This window comes from Micrasema longulum, unplaced genomic scaffold, assembly GCF_059751315.1.
Source record: "Micrasema longulum isolate JH-2025_06_02 unplaced genomic scaffold, ASM5975131v1 h1tg000193l, whole genome shotgun sequence".
Lineage (NCBI taxonomy): Eukaryota > Metazoa > Arthropoda > Insecta > Trichoptera > Brachycentridae > Micrasema > Micrasema longulum.
The window spans coordinates 14,724-33,213 of NW_028277398.1; the positions used below are offsets into that span (position 1 = coordinate 14,724).

General features: G+C 30.8%; 1 protein-coding gene across 1 annotated transcript in view; it reads left to right on the top strand.

Moving 5' to 3' along the window:
* The first annotated feature begins 15,812 nt into the window (after positions 1-15,812).
* The window catches only part of Kdm5 (Lysine demethylase 5), a 43,441-nt gene continuing 40,763 nt past the window's right edge, over positions 15,813-18,490 (top strand). Inside the window, exon 1 of the mRNA XM_088243162.1 lies at positions 15,813-16,234. Within this exon, the coding sequence (XP_088099288.1) occupies positions 16,028-16,234 (207 nt within the window). The 5' untranslated portion in view covers positions 15,813-16,027. The remainder of the gene's footprint in view (positions 16,235-18,490) is intronic.

The window sequence follows — 18,490 nt, forward strand, 5'->3', positions numbered from 1 at the left end:
TGTAAAGGTTGCCATTCTCTGCATTAGATCATACTGGAATGACAGAGTATTGGATATTGGAGGTGTGTCCAAGTTAATTTACATATCTCAAATGCTCAAGTTTCGCTTATAGCATTATAAATAATGTTCAAACTGAACACTCGACATTAAACTTATATTTTACGAATTAAGCGTGTATTGAGGGATAAAACCTTTTTAAAGAAATTCTTTTTTTTTTCAATTTCAATCTTATGAATTCATATATATGTACATTACAAAATGGAATATCTTAATTCATGCATATAGAAATAATTAAAATGATAAGGTAAAATTAGGTATATATAAAAATAACACATAAGTATACATAATATCCAGAGAATAATTTGTTCAAAAAGTAAGAGAATCTTGTAACAAAAAACTCCCTCAGAGACTGAAAAATGTCAATGTCCAAAGTAATATTGTTCAACATAGAGATAGCCCTTCCAACAGGCATAACCATTGGCAGGTTGGTCCTGTATATTGGAATGTGAAACAGTCTATGCTGACGCTGTCTAAGGCAATTATTCGGGACATAAAACCTAATGCTCCGCATAATTTCAGGGTTGTCAATAATAACGCGCAACAATCGAAAGAAGTGCGTAGTTAAATACACATTCCTTCTGGTCTTCAAAATGCTGTAACCGAGCATACCCTGGAGGAACTCAGTGGGATAAACCCATGGATAATATCTGAAATATATAACTGATAATTTAAACTCTAAAAATGAAAAGTAGGAACAGTAAATGTCAAATTATTCACCGAGTCGGCAATATTTCGAGTGCGTTCAAATGTTTGTAGGCAAGGTTAGATTTCACTTCCTCGGGAGTGATTAAGATTGAAATTTATTGCAACACAGAGCGAAAACATTTTTGAGAAAAGAACATGGCAGTCTATAAGCATTTACAGGGCTTATGACCTGGTATTTTTATTTTTGCACCACAACAGGCCAGGAGGCCCAATTACAGTGGTAAATTACATCACAGAACACCTAGGCTTGAGAAAAATTACATTTAATTTTTGCGTTCTCACCGGGAATCGAGCCCGGAACCTTCCGTGTGTGAGTCAAGCGTCTTGACCACTACACCACGGAGGTCGCCTAATTCTCTAAAAAAATAAAAATTATAAGATTTAGTCACGTTATGTCTCCAATGGTTAGTGTAGTCATCGTACGTTTTTTCATGGTGATTTTAATTTTTTTTTTTTTATATTTTAACCCGTTCTCCGCATTTAAATTTTACATGTTTTATTTATTAGTTTAAACAATAATTTTGCTATTGACCATGAATACATACTCTATATGTGATGAATACTAAAAAGCTACTAACCTTTTTGATAATATATTACTTACATATTTTTAATCCGTGTACTTATAGAAATTATTATTATTCGGGCACCTTAAATGTTCTTTTACTCTAATATCAAAATTTCTTTTAGTTTTTCCAATGTAGATTGAATCCGCGCTACCATTACGATTTAATTGGTATATGCCAGATTTATCTTTCTATATATAAATCCTCTATACGTGTGATGTCACTGAACTCCTCCTGAACGGGTTAACCGATTTGCGTGCGATTTTCGGAGAAATATAGATCTTTGCGCTGTGCGTGTTCGTAGATATTAAAATCTTCAATCGAATATGTAAAAAAGAAGTTAAGAGCATAAATGTTTAATTCATTGATATACCAGGGCTGCATTCAAGGAGAATGCATTTACAAAAAAATGGAAAGATGTTGTTTTTTGGTTTATAAAAAAGTTTGTTTTTGAATGTTTACAAACAACATTTGTTTTTTGTGGATTGTTTCATTAAATTCCTCATACTTTCTACCCATTTATTTGTTTTTATTGGATTTTTGGTTATACTAAAATAATATAAAATTCAATACACTTTTAAAGATCTATTTCTTAGATAAGTACACCCCTCTGTTGGTGAGAAGACCGGAGTTTGACGTTTGTAAAAAGAATGCCATACTCTAAAAAATATTTATTTTGTGTTTTGGAATTCAACCATAAACAAGTACCTACTTAAATTCGATATTTGAATATTAACAATTTTTAGTTTTGGAATTTAATCACAAACAAGTACCTAGGTACCTACTTATCAATGAAAAGTATTTTTCCAAGGCAAGCCGACGTTCGGGCAGGACAACGTCTGTCGGGTCAGCTAGTTTATTATATTTTTTTGTTTAGGGACTATCTTAGTGATTTTTCAACAAAGTTTTTGTATATTTATTTTATTATAACGAATAACCACAACATTAGCTTCAAATATAAATTTTATGCAATATTATTTAGTTACGAAATAATTGGAGAAGTGCCAACTGTTATAGGAACATAAAAATCTGGATTCCAAACATTATGTTTGCAGTATAAATTATCGCACATATATAGTATAGACATTATCATATTGGTTAACAAATTATCTTTAGATCCCGGATACATTTCCAGAGAATTTAGATAAAAAGATTTTATACAGAGCGAAATGTGATCACTTTTTCTCGTGCCCAGGCAGAATGACAAATACAGTTCTGCGTGATATAGAACTAGAATCCCGGACACACAAATCCCGATAAAGGAAATCATGCGGAGATAAGTTAGTCCCGTAGTGTGTGGATGGCGTGTTCGCCTACCAAGTTTAAGGTCCGGGTTCGATTCCTCAAAGGGTAGACGTGAAATATTTCAGAAAAATCATTTTTGTTACTGGTTCGGATCAAAGTTGTTAACCTTTCAGCCTGTGTTCACTTAAATATACAAGAAATTGAACCTTTATTTGAATTATTTTTAATGAATCAGGTTATGGTCCCGGCTAGTATTGCGGACTCGCGGATCAGAGGTCCGAGGTTCAAACCAATTTTCTCTGATTGTGAGTTATTTACGACTTATTTATTTATTTACAATAGCCAAAAATTTTAATACTTGGGTAATTCATAAGAACGGAATATATTTTTTGTAAAACTTGTTATATCATAAAAAGCTTGAATTTTTATTTTATACCTGTCATGTAAAAGCCCTTGGCGTACATAATAAATAAAACACACAGAAAAAATACATTAATTAACTAGACAGCGCACTTCCGACAGGTTTGATTATTTCGGAACTAATTCCATCCGTCCTTCTGAATTATATTTAAGGCAAATTTTTAATATATATTACTAAAATTTAACTAATTTGATTGTAAAAACATGTATTGTAAGATGAATGAATGAACATACAAATGTTATATGAACTTTGTTATATGAATTTATTATCAGTTTAACGTGTTTTCATTTATTTACTAAACTGTTCGTACATTATGTTCATTGTACATTGGCAGGCTTATTGCCAAATGGCTAAATAAAATAATAGTTTTATTTTTATAATTCGAGTCAAAAACATATTCAATGGAAAACAAAGATAAAAAAAAAATAATCTAAAGATATATAAAAATCGAAAGAAATGTATTTGTGTGTAAATTACCTTAAAACAATACCATTACTCAATGGGAAAAGGGAAAAAAGAGGAAAGGAGAGATTAAAGAAGAGAAAGGAGATGTTTCTTCAGACGTGTTTCAAACAGAGATACTGTAGTAACATCTTTGATGGTGGATGGGAGATGATTACACAGTCGAGCGGCATGGACACTATATGAGTTAGTGAAGAAAGAGGAATTGTGGATGGGTATTAAGAGAGTGCTTTGAGAATTAGAACGAAGAGGTAAACCGTGAACTGATAAGCGTTGAAAATTTTCACGCAGGTACATAGGAGCGTTAGGACTATGAAGTCCATTGAACAGAAGTGAGAGGGAGTGTTAGTCTTTCCGCTGTCTAATTTGTTCACTGCGTTCAATACATTGCGAACAATGACGTAATGCCATATTGTAACAAAGATTGTACAATTGAGTAATAAGCTATTTTAAAATTATTGATTCAAAAAATATTTCTTAATCTAATAAATATGTTATACATTTTCTAATAGGTTTAACTAGTTCACAAATATGGTCTTTCTATTTAAGTTTCGGTCTATGTATACACCAAGATATTTCATTTTTCGGGACTTTAAACTAAAAATAGTTACCGAGTTGTGCAGGATTTTATTTCTATGCTACAGTTTTCATAGTAAAGAAATACAATTCTGCCTCATAGTATAGAAAAACAGCAAAATACTGAGTTTTGAGAATAGGTGTTTCAGAAGAATCTTGCGGTGGTTTGACTTTTTTGCGGAATGAAGTAATAAGAGATCGGACGCAGCAAAATTCGGTGACAACTGTCATCAAGCGGAAGCGATAAGGCTGGCTTGGCCATGTGCTGCAGATAAACCACGCTTGCCTATTTTACAAGGCATCAGGTTCTCGACGTCCTGAAAGTCTACTGCTGGACTGTTCATCGGCAGTTTATGTCAAAACTTCCAACAGAAGAGGACACAAAGGAGTTAGAGCAGCTGATAGAGATGCATGGAGGCTCTTTGTGGATACCATATGCTTCAACTAGGCAGCGGACATGGAATGATGATGATGATAGTTTTCATCTGCCTGGATACAGACATTCCGAATGCAAAATATTTTTTTGTGTCCACAGGAATTAATTCAGGTCTGGAGGGTAGAAGGTTAAGGGAGAAATGGTCACAAAAAAATGCAATATGATATATGTTTTTTCCTCCCTTCTTGTAGAGCGGTGGCTACTTTTGACAGTATGATTGATTGGTATCGGACTGGGGTGGATTTGTGAAGAGATTCCATATTGCTGAGGGAAAAAAATATTTCGGTAAGTCCATTTTCATAAGGCTACAGAGGACATCAAAACACATGTGGTCAAGAAAATAAAACATCGTATAAGGCTTTGGTGATTGCCTAGTGGCTGTGAAAGTTGGCCGGATTTACGGAGAAAAATTAATATTAATACACTCTCCCATCTGAGACATTGTTTCAATTTATAAAGGTTTTTTAACCGTCTCTTGTAAAGTTTAAGAAAACACACGAGTCGTTCTACAATCATACGAAATATACTGATTAATTGTCTCTCGTGTTATTCGGTGATTTAAGTTGTATTCAAATTGAGGCGACGTTATCTCGTGGTCTGCCACAGGGAAGCCATCTAGGGCCAGCATTATTCCTAGTTTTTATAAATGATATTGTTGAATGTTTTATTGATTTATTGTGAATGCAGTTTTATTGATTTCGAATTTTCACTTATTTCTGACGACATTAAATATATTTAAATAGATTAAATAACTGGTGTATCTCTAATAATTTGTTTTTTAATGTTGATAAATGTAAATGATTATCTTTTTGTAGAAATAAATCTCTAAATAAATTTTATTTCCGTATTCAATAAACAACATTTAACTGGGAAAAGTCACAGAGATTCGAGATCTTGGTGTCATATTTGACGAAAAACTTGAATTCAAAACCACATCAACCATATTACTTCTAAAAGTATGAAAACTTTGGGATTCATTCTTAGAACCATAAAGGATTTTCAATCAGTTAAAATAATTGAACTCTTGTTTATATCCTTGGTTAGAAGCCAATGAGAGTATGGCTCTACTATATGGTCCCCTTTTTACAAAATTCACATAAATAATATTGAAAGAGCCCAACAAAATGTTTTAAGATTCATTAATAACTGCATATTCCTTTACAACAAATTAACTAAATGTCTTCGTTTTTTTTTTGTTAAAAAGAAATATTTGCGTTCTTATGATTTACCCAAATATTTAATTTTGAGGGCCATTTTCAACGAGTTGTAAATAACTCACTATTAGGAAATGGAATCAAGTTAGGGTAGAGTGAGATTCGAACCACGGACCTTCGGTCCGTGAGTCCGAGACACTAGCCACAGGACCACAACCCGATTTAAATACCAACACATATTAATATCCAAACACGTAGAACTAGAAGAAATATTCTATATTATTGTCACCCTTCTCATACCAACTATCTTTGTCACTCACCTATACCGCGTATACACAGACTAGGAAATGAATGTACCTCTCATATCGACATATTTAACTCGAGTCTCTGTGAATTCAAATCATCTCTTTATAAATATTTTATGATGTTCTATAGTAATGATTTGGTGTTAATTCATTTTATGTTTTTTATATATTTTGTATGCTGACATACATACACGTAAATATTTTTTTCTTGTTATTTTTCTTTTTATACTCATGTTTTAATATTGTTTTTTAGTTTAGAAAAGGGCACTTTTGCCGTATAACAAATAACTAAATAATTGAATAATTAAATACACTCAAATTGAAGAACTGAGCCCTTGGCAAGAAAGTATAAACGTAAGAATGACATCACCGTCTGAGAGTTGCTCATGTTTAATATTTACATTCCAAGATATTGGTAACATTATATCGGTTTGTTTATTGTGCACGTCCACTCGAGGTGAAATGGGTGAGAAATATCATGGGAAAAATCAGAGCGCTGACTGAATTCGTTAACACAACACTGCATGGCATTTTAAATATGAATACTATTATCCACGGTCCATTCAAATCTTGAATAATCTTTGCCGTTTACGTTTTTTTCTACAACTGTGATTACACTTATTTTTTACTAAAAATTAAGTTTATTTTAGTTATTTATTTTATTTTATTTGGGATTTTTACAGCTATTACATAAACAAAATAAGTAGAAATGTATTAACAATACTAGAGCCAATTTTAAAAAATCCACTGTAAATCTAATGACACATAATATATAAGAAAAGAGTTTACATGATTGAATGTGTGTGACGTTTGTATTTATGTGTATGTGAATGTGTGTATGGGTGAATGAATGAGGGAGAGGGTACATGTCCGTGTGGGAATGAATGAGGGAGAGGGTGCATGTGTGTGAAACCTTTTTGTTAAAATTTAAATCAAGAAATGCTATAAATTGTATTTTTTAAAAGTATGTTAAATTTCAAAACCGTATTCTGAAAAGAAAAACATTTTATTTTAAAATTTAACTGATACACACCGAGTGAATAATATGCGACGAGTACCATACAATACGAGTACGGTGTGTAACCACAAAATGCAGTAAATACGATATAATGTCAACAATAAAACAAGGTTTGACAATACGCGAACGTTTGATTCATAACGAACATCCAAATACATATTATAAGCACCTACACTACCTAGTTCTCGATATTACAAGTAGAGGGATGGGATTTTCTAGTGTCCCACCAGTCTTTTTATTCTTAAGGGTGGAGTCGGTGCTACGCAAGCTCCTGACGTCACTGTGACCTATCAAGATCTATTGTGACGGGTCCCCGTGAATAGTTCTCACCCTCCAAGTCCAGGTCTATAAAGAGCCTGGCTACCGCGTGGAAGGCGAAAGTTCTCATTTTGTTAAATCTCTTCCTCCGAGCCTAGATACGTAGAGTATCGGGCTATTAGGAAGGGGGGAGCGCTTTCACATCGTCAAGTTTAACCAGTGGTCCCTCGAGGATGAGGCTCCTTTTATGATGTGTATAAGTGTTTCCTCATCTGCACTGCAGAACCTACATCTAGAAGTTTCGGAGGGGTTCATTCTAGCAAGGTGATTGTTAAATCACTAAAAATTGTACAACTATCTGAATTACGTACAAACTAAGCAAAAAAAAAAAAAAAATTTATCATATTATCATCGCTATATTTATTTATTATACGGCACAAGTACTTTTTACAATAGTTAGATATACAAAAAATTTAAAAACAATATTAAAACATGTATGTAAGTCAGCATACAAAATATATAAAAAATATAAAAAGAATAAACACCAGGTCATTAGCATAAGTAGCTTTTGCAAATAATTCATTAATCGTTACTATAGAACATCATCAAATATGTATAAAGAGATGATTTGAATTCACAGAGACTCAAGTTAAAAATGTCGATATGAGAGTTACATTAGTTCCCTAGTCTGTGTATACAAGGTATTGGTGAGTGACAAAGATAGTTGGTTTGAGAAGGGTGACAATAATATAGACTATTTGTCTAGTTCTACGTATTGGTATATTAATATTTGTTAAATTCAGGAGTCCGTAACAATCGAATTTAGAATTAATGATTTTACATAAAAATATTATATTCAATGAAATCAAAGTAGAATGATTAATTCTATAATAAATAGCTTATTTATTTATTTATTTATTTATTGATTTACACGCCCAATGGGCTTTTACATATTTTAGAAATTACATTTAAGTGCAGCAGTGAAACATAAGTATGTAAATTTGGTAAAAATAAAAGATAACATAAGAAAAGCTAAAAGATACAATAATAAGTAAAAATCAGGAAATGTACCAACATAGGTATATGGTACATAGAAAAATATTTAAAAAATTTACATATGAAAACATACACGCATACATATACATACATATAAGTTTATACATTATTAAAGAGATACATGAGAAAAAGAAATAGTAAAAAAATAAAAATATTAAGAAATTTTACATAAATTAATTTATAACCTTTTGAATACTTAACCTATATTTATATAAAGACAGACAAAATATATCAACTTCACCATACTCGTTACCTAGCCGGTGTAGTCTAGGTATTGGTGAATTGTAATAATAATTGTGACTGCCAGGAGATTCAAAGAATAACGTTAGCTGCCGAGTATTTCGAAGAGGTACTTTCAACTTATATTGCCCTTAAGAGCTGAAACCTTCATCATGTGTGTGACTCATCCGGCTGAATCAATTCACCTACGAGGCAACGCCTGAAAACAATTTTCCGATTTTTATACTTCTTTTACCAGTTAGTTAATTAAAAAATGTTTTGAGTATGTATGTTCAAATGTTTGCAGACTGGCTGGATTTCCTCCTTTAACCAGCCAATGACAGGTCATAAGCCCTGTAAATGCCTATACTTCCATTATTCCCTTCTCAAAAATACTCCGTTTCAACAAATTGAGAACTGAATATATTAATAAAATGGTTCTGTATAAGTAATCTATAATAATAAGTGACTGTGTGTAGTTATACTACATGTATCACCAAATTATCATAATTTAAGAAAGTGAGATGTGATAGGAACTGAGTTAAGTGGATTAGTTTGATCACCATAGGCTGTGTGAATACAAAGAAAACACACTCCGCGTGTTTTCCTTTGAATTTTAATTCCATTTCCCTCCATATTAATTTGTGCCTGATAAGCATTACACGTAGTTCCTCTTAATTTGCAATATAACAAAGCGCGCTGCTACATTATTTGTACAGGGGAAATTATAAACAGCAACTCGCTCATAGAAAATAAATATATTTTTGAAATTTTATCAAATTTTTAAGAAATCGTAATCATAATCTAAAAAACTAATCGAACCCGGAGCCTTCCGTATGCGAGTCAAGTGTCTTAACCACTACACCATAGAGCCGCCGTATTTACATTAATTTCAAATATTGCATGCATAAAATTATAATTGCTCGGTTGAGGTGCTGACAGAATTCCAAGAAAAACCTCTACAAAATTATTAAACTTTCCCATTATAGTACGATACTAAAAATACATATACAGGTGACTGGAACTGAACCCGCCATAGTGAATTCGCACATAGAGGAGGTCATTCGATAATTATTGGATCTTACTTTCCCTAGCTTAAGTTTTATAGTTTGGGAGATATGTCAATTTTAATACTTTATTGAGATTATTCTAAAATTTGACCTTCAAGCATTCAGAACTTTAAGTTTTTACATTATTTTAGTCTTTTTTTATTATCTGTTGGTAGTCATAAATATTTGTGATTGAAATACGTCGGAACTTTCGTCAAACTAGGGTTAAAAAATACGATATTACACTTTAAAAAAAAAAACTTTAATAAAAACTTAACAATCAAATTCAACATAAAATTTTCAAAAAACTATGGTGTTTTGATAATTTATTCTACACTAAGTTTGATCTCTAGGTCGTCACTTTTTTTTTTAAATTTACATATCTCCCAAATTATTTATTTATTTAACTTTTTGTACATAATGTTATTTGTACATTGGCGGGCTTAACTAAGAAAAGTAGGGTCCAATAATTAGCAAATGACCTCTTCTATATGCGAATTTGCTATGGCGGGTTCAGTTGAAATGTCCTTGCCCCTAAACTGTATAACTCATACTTTATAGACACAACGAAAAATTATAATTTAAGCATCTCTTCAACAAATAATTCATTTATAAACTGGGTCAAAAATATAAATGTCAATGTTTTCTTTTTCTGATAAACTTTCAATTTGCTCTCGTATTTTTTCCTAATTTAATTATCAACTTAAATTTAATATTATTTATCTTTTCTATTTCTTTGCTCTATATTCTTATTCAAATTAAAAAAACGACCTGAATTAAATTTTTACTAATATGTTTTTTTAATGTATTATGCATCTACACCATAGATTTATGTATTCTAGGTCTAGTATACCCACGCACAGGCTATGCCTATATGGATTTTTTTTTTGTTTTCATGTTAAGTTAGATATTATGTAATAAAAAATGTACAAAATGTTAATGAAAAAAAATGTAAATAATAAAAATAAAAAAAGTTCCAGTCATCTGTATAGTTTAATTCCACTTTTATTTATAATTTTTACCAGTGACCGGGTTTCATCGTGACCGACATCGTCAGACTGGTGGGAGAGAAAACATTTTTTTTTTTACTTAAATTTGGAGCAGCTACGATAAATAAACGAGTTTTTAACATATTTTTTTTGGGCAATGAATTATAAAAACGTGTTGACTTTACGGGACAATTGATTGAAATACGCTCCAAGAGATATGGGCTATCGATAAAATTGTTTAAAATTTTGAAGAGGAAAGACAGATCAGAAATGCTTCTACGTTTAGTAAGGGAAGTTAAACTATGAAAGGAAGAAGAGTCTTCATACGAGTCAAAATATGTAAGAGATTTGCGATCTAGAAGTTTAAGGTTTAAGTATATATTTTATATTTAAAACATTGCGCATTGGATGTGAATATAATAATATTTCACCCACTACATATATTTTTTAGCTTCCAAGTTACTAACGAATGTCCCAAATGCAAATTTTTGACGAACGTCTATAATTAAATATTTAATTAAATTCATAACACGTTTCTTATTGATTAGGAATAAATTTTAACTCACTGAGGTCAAAGGAGTTAAATCCATAGAAAAATGCCTTATCATCACCATCTTTCCTTTATCCTCCTCAATACCTCCGTGAAAAATTTCAATGCTTATCAGTTCATGGTTTACCTCTTCGTTCTAATTCTCAAAGCACTCTCTTAATACCCATCCACAATTGAGGACCGTTTTAACAAAGCGAAATATCTACAAAATGTATATTTTTCGGGAGAAGGTTTTTTCATGTTAAAAATAAAACTATTACGATTTTGAATAAAATAAAAATTATATTTTATAGATATATAAAATCTTACTCGTATACTAAAAATCAACAATGTTATGAATTATTCATAAAAATGTTCTAAATTTACGAATTTTCACAAAAAATAAATATCTACATGTTTTTGTGATAGGAATGTATGGAAAATTGATTTACGTTGGGAATTAAATAGTTTACTTTTCCGTGAAATCATTTTAAACTGATTTTTTGTAAAATTATATGTCTAGTGACATATCTAAGTACTTACCTCCTATATATATTTTTTACATACATAATAGCACAAATAAAATGATAACAAAATATATTTCAAATAATATTATTTTATTATTATTATACAGTAGGCCAGAAGTTTCTTCACATCTTCTTTTTTCTTGGCCGAAATTATGTTATGTTTGTGATTTTTTTCGATTTTAAAAAACTTAACACCCCAAAAAAATATTTAGATATTTCACTTCGTGAAAACTCTATGAAGTGTAGATATTTCGTTTTGTTAAAATTCACGATACTTGAACCGCTACAACTTTGCGCATTTATGGTTTTGATAACATTTTATTTCACCAATCGATGGAGCTCACATGGAAGAACCCATTTCAATAAAAAAACGCATTTGGTTTTTTGTAAAAATTTCACTTTGTGAAAACGGTCCTCAATTCCTCTTTCTTCTCTAACTCATATAGTGTTCATGCGGCTCGACTGTGGAATCCTCTCCCAACCAATATCTCATCTCTACAGAATCTCAATTTAAATCACGTCTAAATAAATATCCCCTTTCTATTCCTTAATCTATCCTCCTTTCCTCTTTCCCATTGAGCACTAGTATTGATTTAAGGTAATTTATATAGAAATATTGATATTCCTATTTTTGTATATCTTGTTTTTTTTTCTCTTGAAAATGCTGTTTTACTGGTTGGTTGTAAGAAATTGCCATTTGGCAATAATCTCGCAAATGTACAATTTTTATATATATATATATTTTATTTTTTTTATTAAAAGAAATATTTGCATTATTATGATTTACCCAAATATTTCATTTTGAGGGCCATTTCCAATGACTTGTAAATAACTCACTATTAGAAAATGGGAATCAAGTTGGGGTAGAGTGGGATTCAAACCAACGGACCTTTGGTCCGTGAATCCGAGACGCTAGCCACAGGACCACAACCTGATTCAATATTATGTACAAAAAGTTAAATAAAATATAATTTAGGGTAGGCGCCATAGTAATTGGACATTCTAAATCTAATGACCAAAAATAAATAAATGAAAAGAGTTTATTTTAAGAAAAAACACAAAAAAGTGTCCTATTTTATATCTAAATATTTGAGTTGTTGCTTTCTCTTTCTTTTTTCCTTCCCATGTCCTCTTCTCTCTTCATAGTAGTGTTATTTTTTTGTATAAAATTATAAGATTCAATATAATTCCTTAGAATATGTCCATGTTGTAATTTTCTCAAACTTAATGGTTTGGGTAGGTAGGAAGAAATTGCCTTAAGGCAATATGCCCGCCCTTATATGTATATATATTGTATATGTATATAAAGTGTTGAAATAAATCAATAAAAAATGAGCTTACGTTTTAGAAAGGAATCAGATTGAGAAATTTCTCAAAAAATGTCTGTTTCTAAAGGACAGAAGATTATTGATTTCTTAAAACTCAACATTTACATTAAAATATTGATTAGTTAAGTAATAGTTATCAAGTACTCGTAAAATTAAAAATAATACCTACTCCTAGGAAGATATTATTTTCTCGTACAAAAACTGTCAAATACAGAAGATTGGTTTCCGTGTATGTAAAGTACGCCTCTCTTTCAGCGAAGAGGTAAAATATCTTGCGACATTCTAAAGAAAACTGGTCAATCCAGTTGGGTTATCAAAATATACCTGTGAGTAAAGTAATTCGACACTACTGAGAAATGGGTTCGGGAAGTAGCAGCAGATGTCTTTCGATAGGCCCTTATTCACAGCTAAGAAAATATATGTATCTACCGACCATACACCCCGTTGCTAACGCGTAAAACAAGCAAAAACACCAACAGAATGCATAAACCCGGTAAAATGATCAATAATACACAAGCATACATCGTAAAGGACAGCTGCTTTCGTATACCTATACATTACGCGAGGGTGACACATTTTCGAACGATTTTACCCTTTCTTAAAAAACGATTTCGAGGAAATCATTACGCATTGCGAATACCAAACATTATTCCTTAAAATACTGTTAATATGATAAAGCTCTATATTTGTCAAGGGCGTTCGCTTGCACGAAGACGTAATCGGAAGAATAGAAGACTTGGAATAAGCGTGCAGAATAGAAACAAATTTACCTTCATTGTCCGTCTCGGAGAAATGAATGCTCGAAGCACCGCCGACAGCGAAGCACAGGAACCCCACAAATAATACTCTCACGATCATTGTTTTTTCTTGGATTTTTTGAAACTATTAAACAACAAGTACGATTATAATTCACTTGACATAATCCGAAACACACATCACACGGGCGGCGCAGAGAGAAGCTTCGCAAATGGCGGATGAATTTTCATCGATTGTATACATTCATAGAGAGAGCTCCTCCGGTAGACACGTAAGTATGACACAATGTAACGGAGACATTTTTCCGCGGTAAATCTAAACATGAAATTCAACAATACATTTTTGATAATAATAAATTACAAATAAATAATTATTAATTTCTATCTTTACCTTGATAACCAAACACTTTCTGAAAAAAAGTCTTTTTTAAAATGATTGATTTTAAATAACAATGTAAATTACAACAAAATAGCGGTTATTATGAATTTTTTTTCCGTGTGTTGATTGATTTGGTGTTTATTTTGTAGAACTCCATATTTAAACTTATAATTAGAAATCAAACACTGATTTGAGTCTACTGAACACTTTATTTTATTTTTACAAATATAAACATATAAATATATATATAATATTATAATATTATATATATATATAAATATATATAAAATATTATGTATATATATAAATATATATATATAATATAAACATAGAAACAATTGTCACGAAGTTTTTATTTATATATGTTTATATTTGTAAAAATAAAATAAAGCGTTCAGTAGACTCAAATCAGTGTTTGATTTCTAATTATAAGTTTATTGGTGTGATTGGTTGTCATAAAATTATTTAATATCCAATGTTTGCATAGTCAGAAATATATTATTTTTTATATTGCAAATTGACATAGTAAGCTATAGAACTAAAAAAAATATGTGTGTAATTAATTATACACACATAATTACACATAACGCGGATGAAGAACATTTATAAGAAGGGAATTGAAATTTTAGAAATTTACAGAGCTTGTGACTTGCTGATTTGAGTGGCCACTATACACACTGTGTAACAAAGAAATGTATAAATCTAATCCCTTGTCCACAATAAAAAATTCAAACTAAAAATAGTTTTTATATATATAATTACATGATAATAAATTTCATAACAGTAATGTACAAGTATTCAAATACATATATAGTATCACATTTTTCGTTACGGAATTTTTGCCTGATTAGAGCATTTTCGAACGTCATTATAAAATCAGGTGAGCAGCTGAAATAAAAGATGAATAAACTGAAACCTTACAAAAACGCTTGTATTCTAAGAGAAAACCACTAATTCTTTTTTTTAATAAAATATTTATTAGTATTAATTTGTTTAGGTGAGTCATATTTAAGCAGAATTTTAATTACGTGTATTGTGAAAAAGTAAACGGGGGTAAGATATCAATATCAATAAAATATATTAGTATTAAAAAAAAAAATACTAGAGTGGGAATGGTAAAATTTAAAAAATAAATGTTCCTACTATAGAAAACGACAGAATTAATCTCGAAAACTATCCTGGATTACTTTAACTATACTATAACTGGATTTTTAAAATGATTTTTCAAAGCTAGAGACGGCTGCAAGTGATATATGGGTCATGAAATCAATACATCTATGACTAAATATATATTAGCAAGAAAGTCACAAATAAATTAGGCACAGCAGGCAATCGACGTTGGGTCACATTACATAGACAGTGTCAACTCATTTATATATTAAGGTACTAAAATGACTAATGATAACAATAATAGTGACACGATAAGAGAATGATTATGATATTGTTATGACTTGTTTAAACATCTGGGATCCAAATTACTATCTATAAAAACTAAGACCATTATTTTTAAAAGTCTTATTAGATAGGTCATTGCATATAGTGTCAAATGCGGGGTTATGACCAAAAGAGATGAAAACATCGTATTAGTATTTGAAAAAAAATATTTAGGAAGATATTTGGTGCTGACAGCCAAAATGAAATGTGGAAGAGACGATTCAATCTTGAATTAAAGGCACTATAGTCACTCGATCGCCATAAATTGTTTGTGGGGGTACCTACCTAAAAAGTAAAAATGGACTCGCGTTTTGAAACGAACGCCCAATCTTTTTCGGGTAAACATCTTATCTCAGTAATAATTTGCATGGCGGACGTGGGGTTGTAGCGTTTCGATTACGATACGAAAAGTGAAGTTTTTGTTGAGATTGTTCGCATGGAAAATTCCTGCTTATCTTCAATTATTTCGCTCTAAATGTGTTCGTATTCGATATATAACTTCAAAATGCTTTTTTTACGTACTGTCTAGCCCTCACAGAGGGGAAAAGTTGCTTGTAAAATGGGAAAATGTGACGAGGCCAGTGTCGAAGTTAGTATGGGGGACAGCGCGTCCCCTTTAAAGCAAGATTTGTTCGCTTTTACCGTGCCCCCGGAGGCTCCTGTGTTTACCCCGACATACGAGGAGTTCCTGGACCCCCTCGCATACATCAGCAAGATCAGACCTGTAGCTGAAAAATGCGGAATTTGCAAGATCCAACCACCACTGGTTAGTACGCATTTACTCATGGTTTTGTCTAAAATTTCGCCAGATTTTTAACTTTTTACGTATATTTTCTGGAAGATTCTTCAAATTTCGATCATTTTTTACATCGATCATGCTTCGATTGATGTTTATTTCCTGTTTTACTCCCACATTCGAAGTGATGCAACTTGTATTCTTTTCGGTCAGACTTCTACGCTTCGATGTGTCGTTACCAGCGATATTACAAATTTCGCTTCATCGTGAACCTAACCCTCAACACTCGACGCGTCCTTCGCTAGAATCACTTCAAAATTTGTTTATTTAGCTAGCATATTTAGTCAATACATCAAAAGTGCATTTTGGGATGCCATCTTGTTTGTGACTGATTAAAATTTTTCGATAATACATATTTTATGACTTTCATTATTTGTCCTTTCACGATTTCTTTATTATTTGCACAAAACTTACAAAAATATGGATTTTACAATAGTATTCCTACAAGACTAGAAATTTTCGATCTCAAATCGTACGTGTTAAGTCGGTGTTATTTTTGTACAAGTTTGTTCTATGTAGGCATATTAATAAGTAGGTGAAAAGTGTAAGCCATATTATAAATAATATCACCAGAATTCACTTTTCACACGCCTTTTTCTACTGAAATTTGATATAGGAGTACATGTATTTGAGTATTTTAATTAAGAGTTGCATTTTCTTCAATTTAAGTTCAACTTAAAGTCATTGCTTTGTTGCTAAGAGAGGTTTATTAATATGTAATCAAGTAGGCTACCTGACTAGCTATTCCTTTACTTGTAATGGCGTACGAAGCAGTTCTAGTAATAATAAACATTGATTTTTATCTATACAAAGCCACAGATGATTCATTTTGCTGTTATAATGGCTTTAAATAGTGTCCATATTGTTGAGTATTGCACATTTATGGATGCCCCTTCTCTTAAATATATGATAAAGAATAAAGGATTCTCTTTCTTAACCAGAAAATGTGTTTTAAAACAAACCTGAAACAATGAAAAATCCACCTAGCAATATTTGTGACAAATTTTATTTCAGAAATAACTGAAACTAATATTTTATTTATGCCAATTTAATAGTTTGTATTATTTTATACTCTTTGGGAAATAGAATCTGGGCCCTGATTACAATGGGAAGTTTACATTTATTTTCAATTTTATCTACAAAGTAAAATTAAGTTTTCTGTATGAAAAGCAGAATATACATACAATTTTTTCTTCTAAACATGTTCAATTATAGGTTACCAACAAAGACATTTTAAATTTTCATGCAAATTCAACTCATTTTCGTATACAAATATCGGTTTTTCTTTATAGATTGTCGAAGATAACTCTATTAACTTCCCATTGTAATCGGGACCCAGAATGCTGGACCAATGTTTTTGATTCGATTACTGTTCTCAGTGAAAATACTTATAAATTATAATTATAGAAATTATAGAATCTAGTGAAGATATTTATTTTATATAATTTTTATCAAAAACATTTTTTACTTTGTGGTATGACATTTACATTTATATGTTTATAAATTTGTAAAAACCACTTTAATTTTGAGTTATACTTCGGCAAATTTAAACTTAGAATCAAAGAACATTTAAGATGTCTCAGTAATAATGATTTTTCAGAATTGGTAAATCATCTTATATCCGAAAACCATGATTTTAATCAAGAAACTGGTGTAGAAATTTTGCGTGTCAATAAAAATGGTTTTCGATTAGAAATTAGTAAAACCATTAATCGAAAACTTCAAATAATAAATTAAATTGAACTTCGAGTCCTCTTTTAAAAATATTCCCGTTATGATTCATTTTATCTTCTTTCTCTCTCTTGCAATCATTTTTCTGTCTCTTTCATACAGTATTTTATAATATAAATAGCAATGCATGTAATTATAAGTTAGTTTAATTCCTGACGATGAGGTAGTAACCCCGAAACCGGTCAAAGTGTAACTCAAAATTAAAGTGGTTTATACAAATTTATAAACATAAGTATATTTATTTATTTAAATTTTGTTCATCGGTGGGCTTATTTCCAAGAGGTAATTTCTTCCAACCGACCAATAAAATAAAAGGAGTTAATTTTAGTTTCAAAACATATGCCAGAAAAAAATCAATTCAAATATAGAACTATCAATATGTGCATATGAATTTATTAATATCGATAGTAATTTTCAATGGGAAAAGGAAATAAAGGAGAGAAGAAAAGAACAGAGATTATGGAAAAGAATTGAGATGTTCTGGCGTGATTTAGA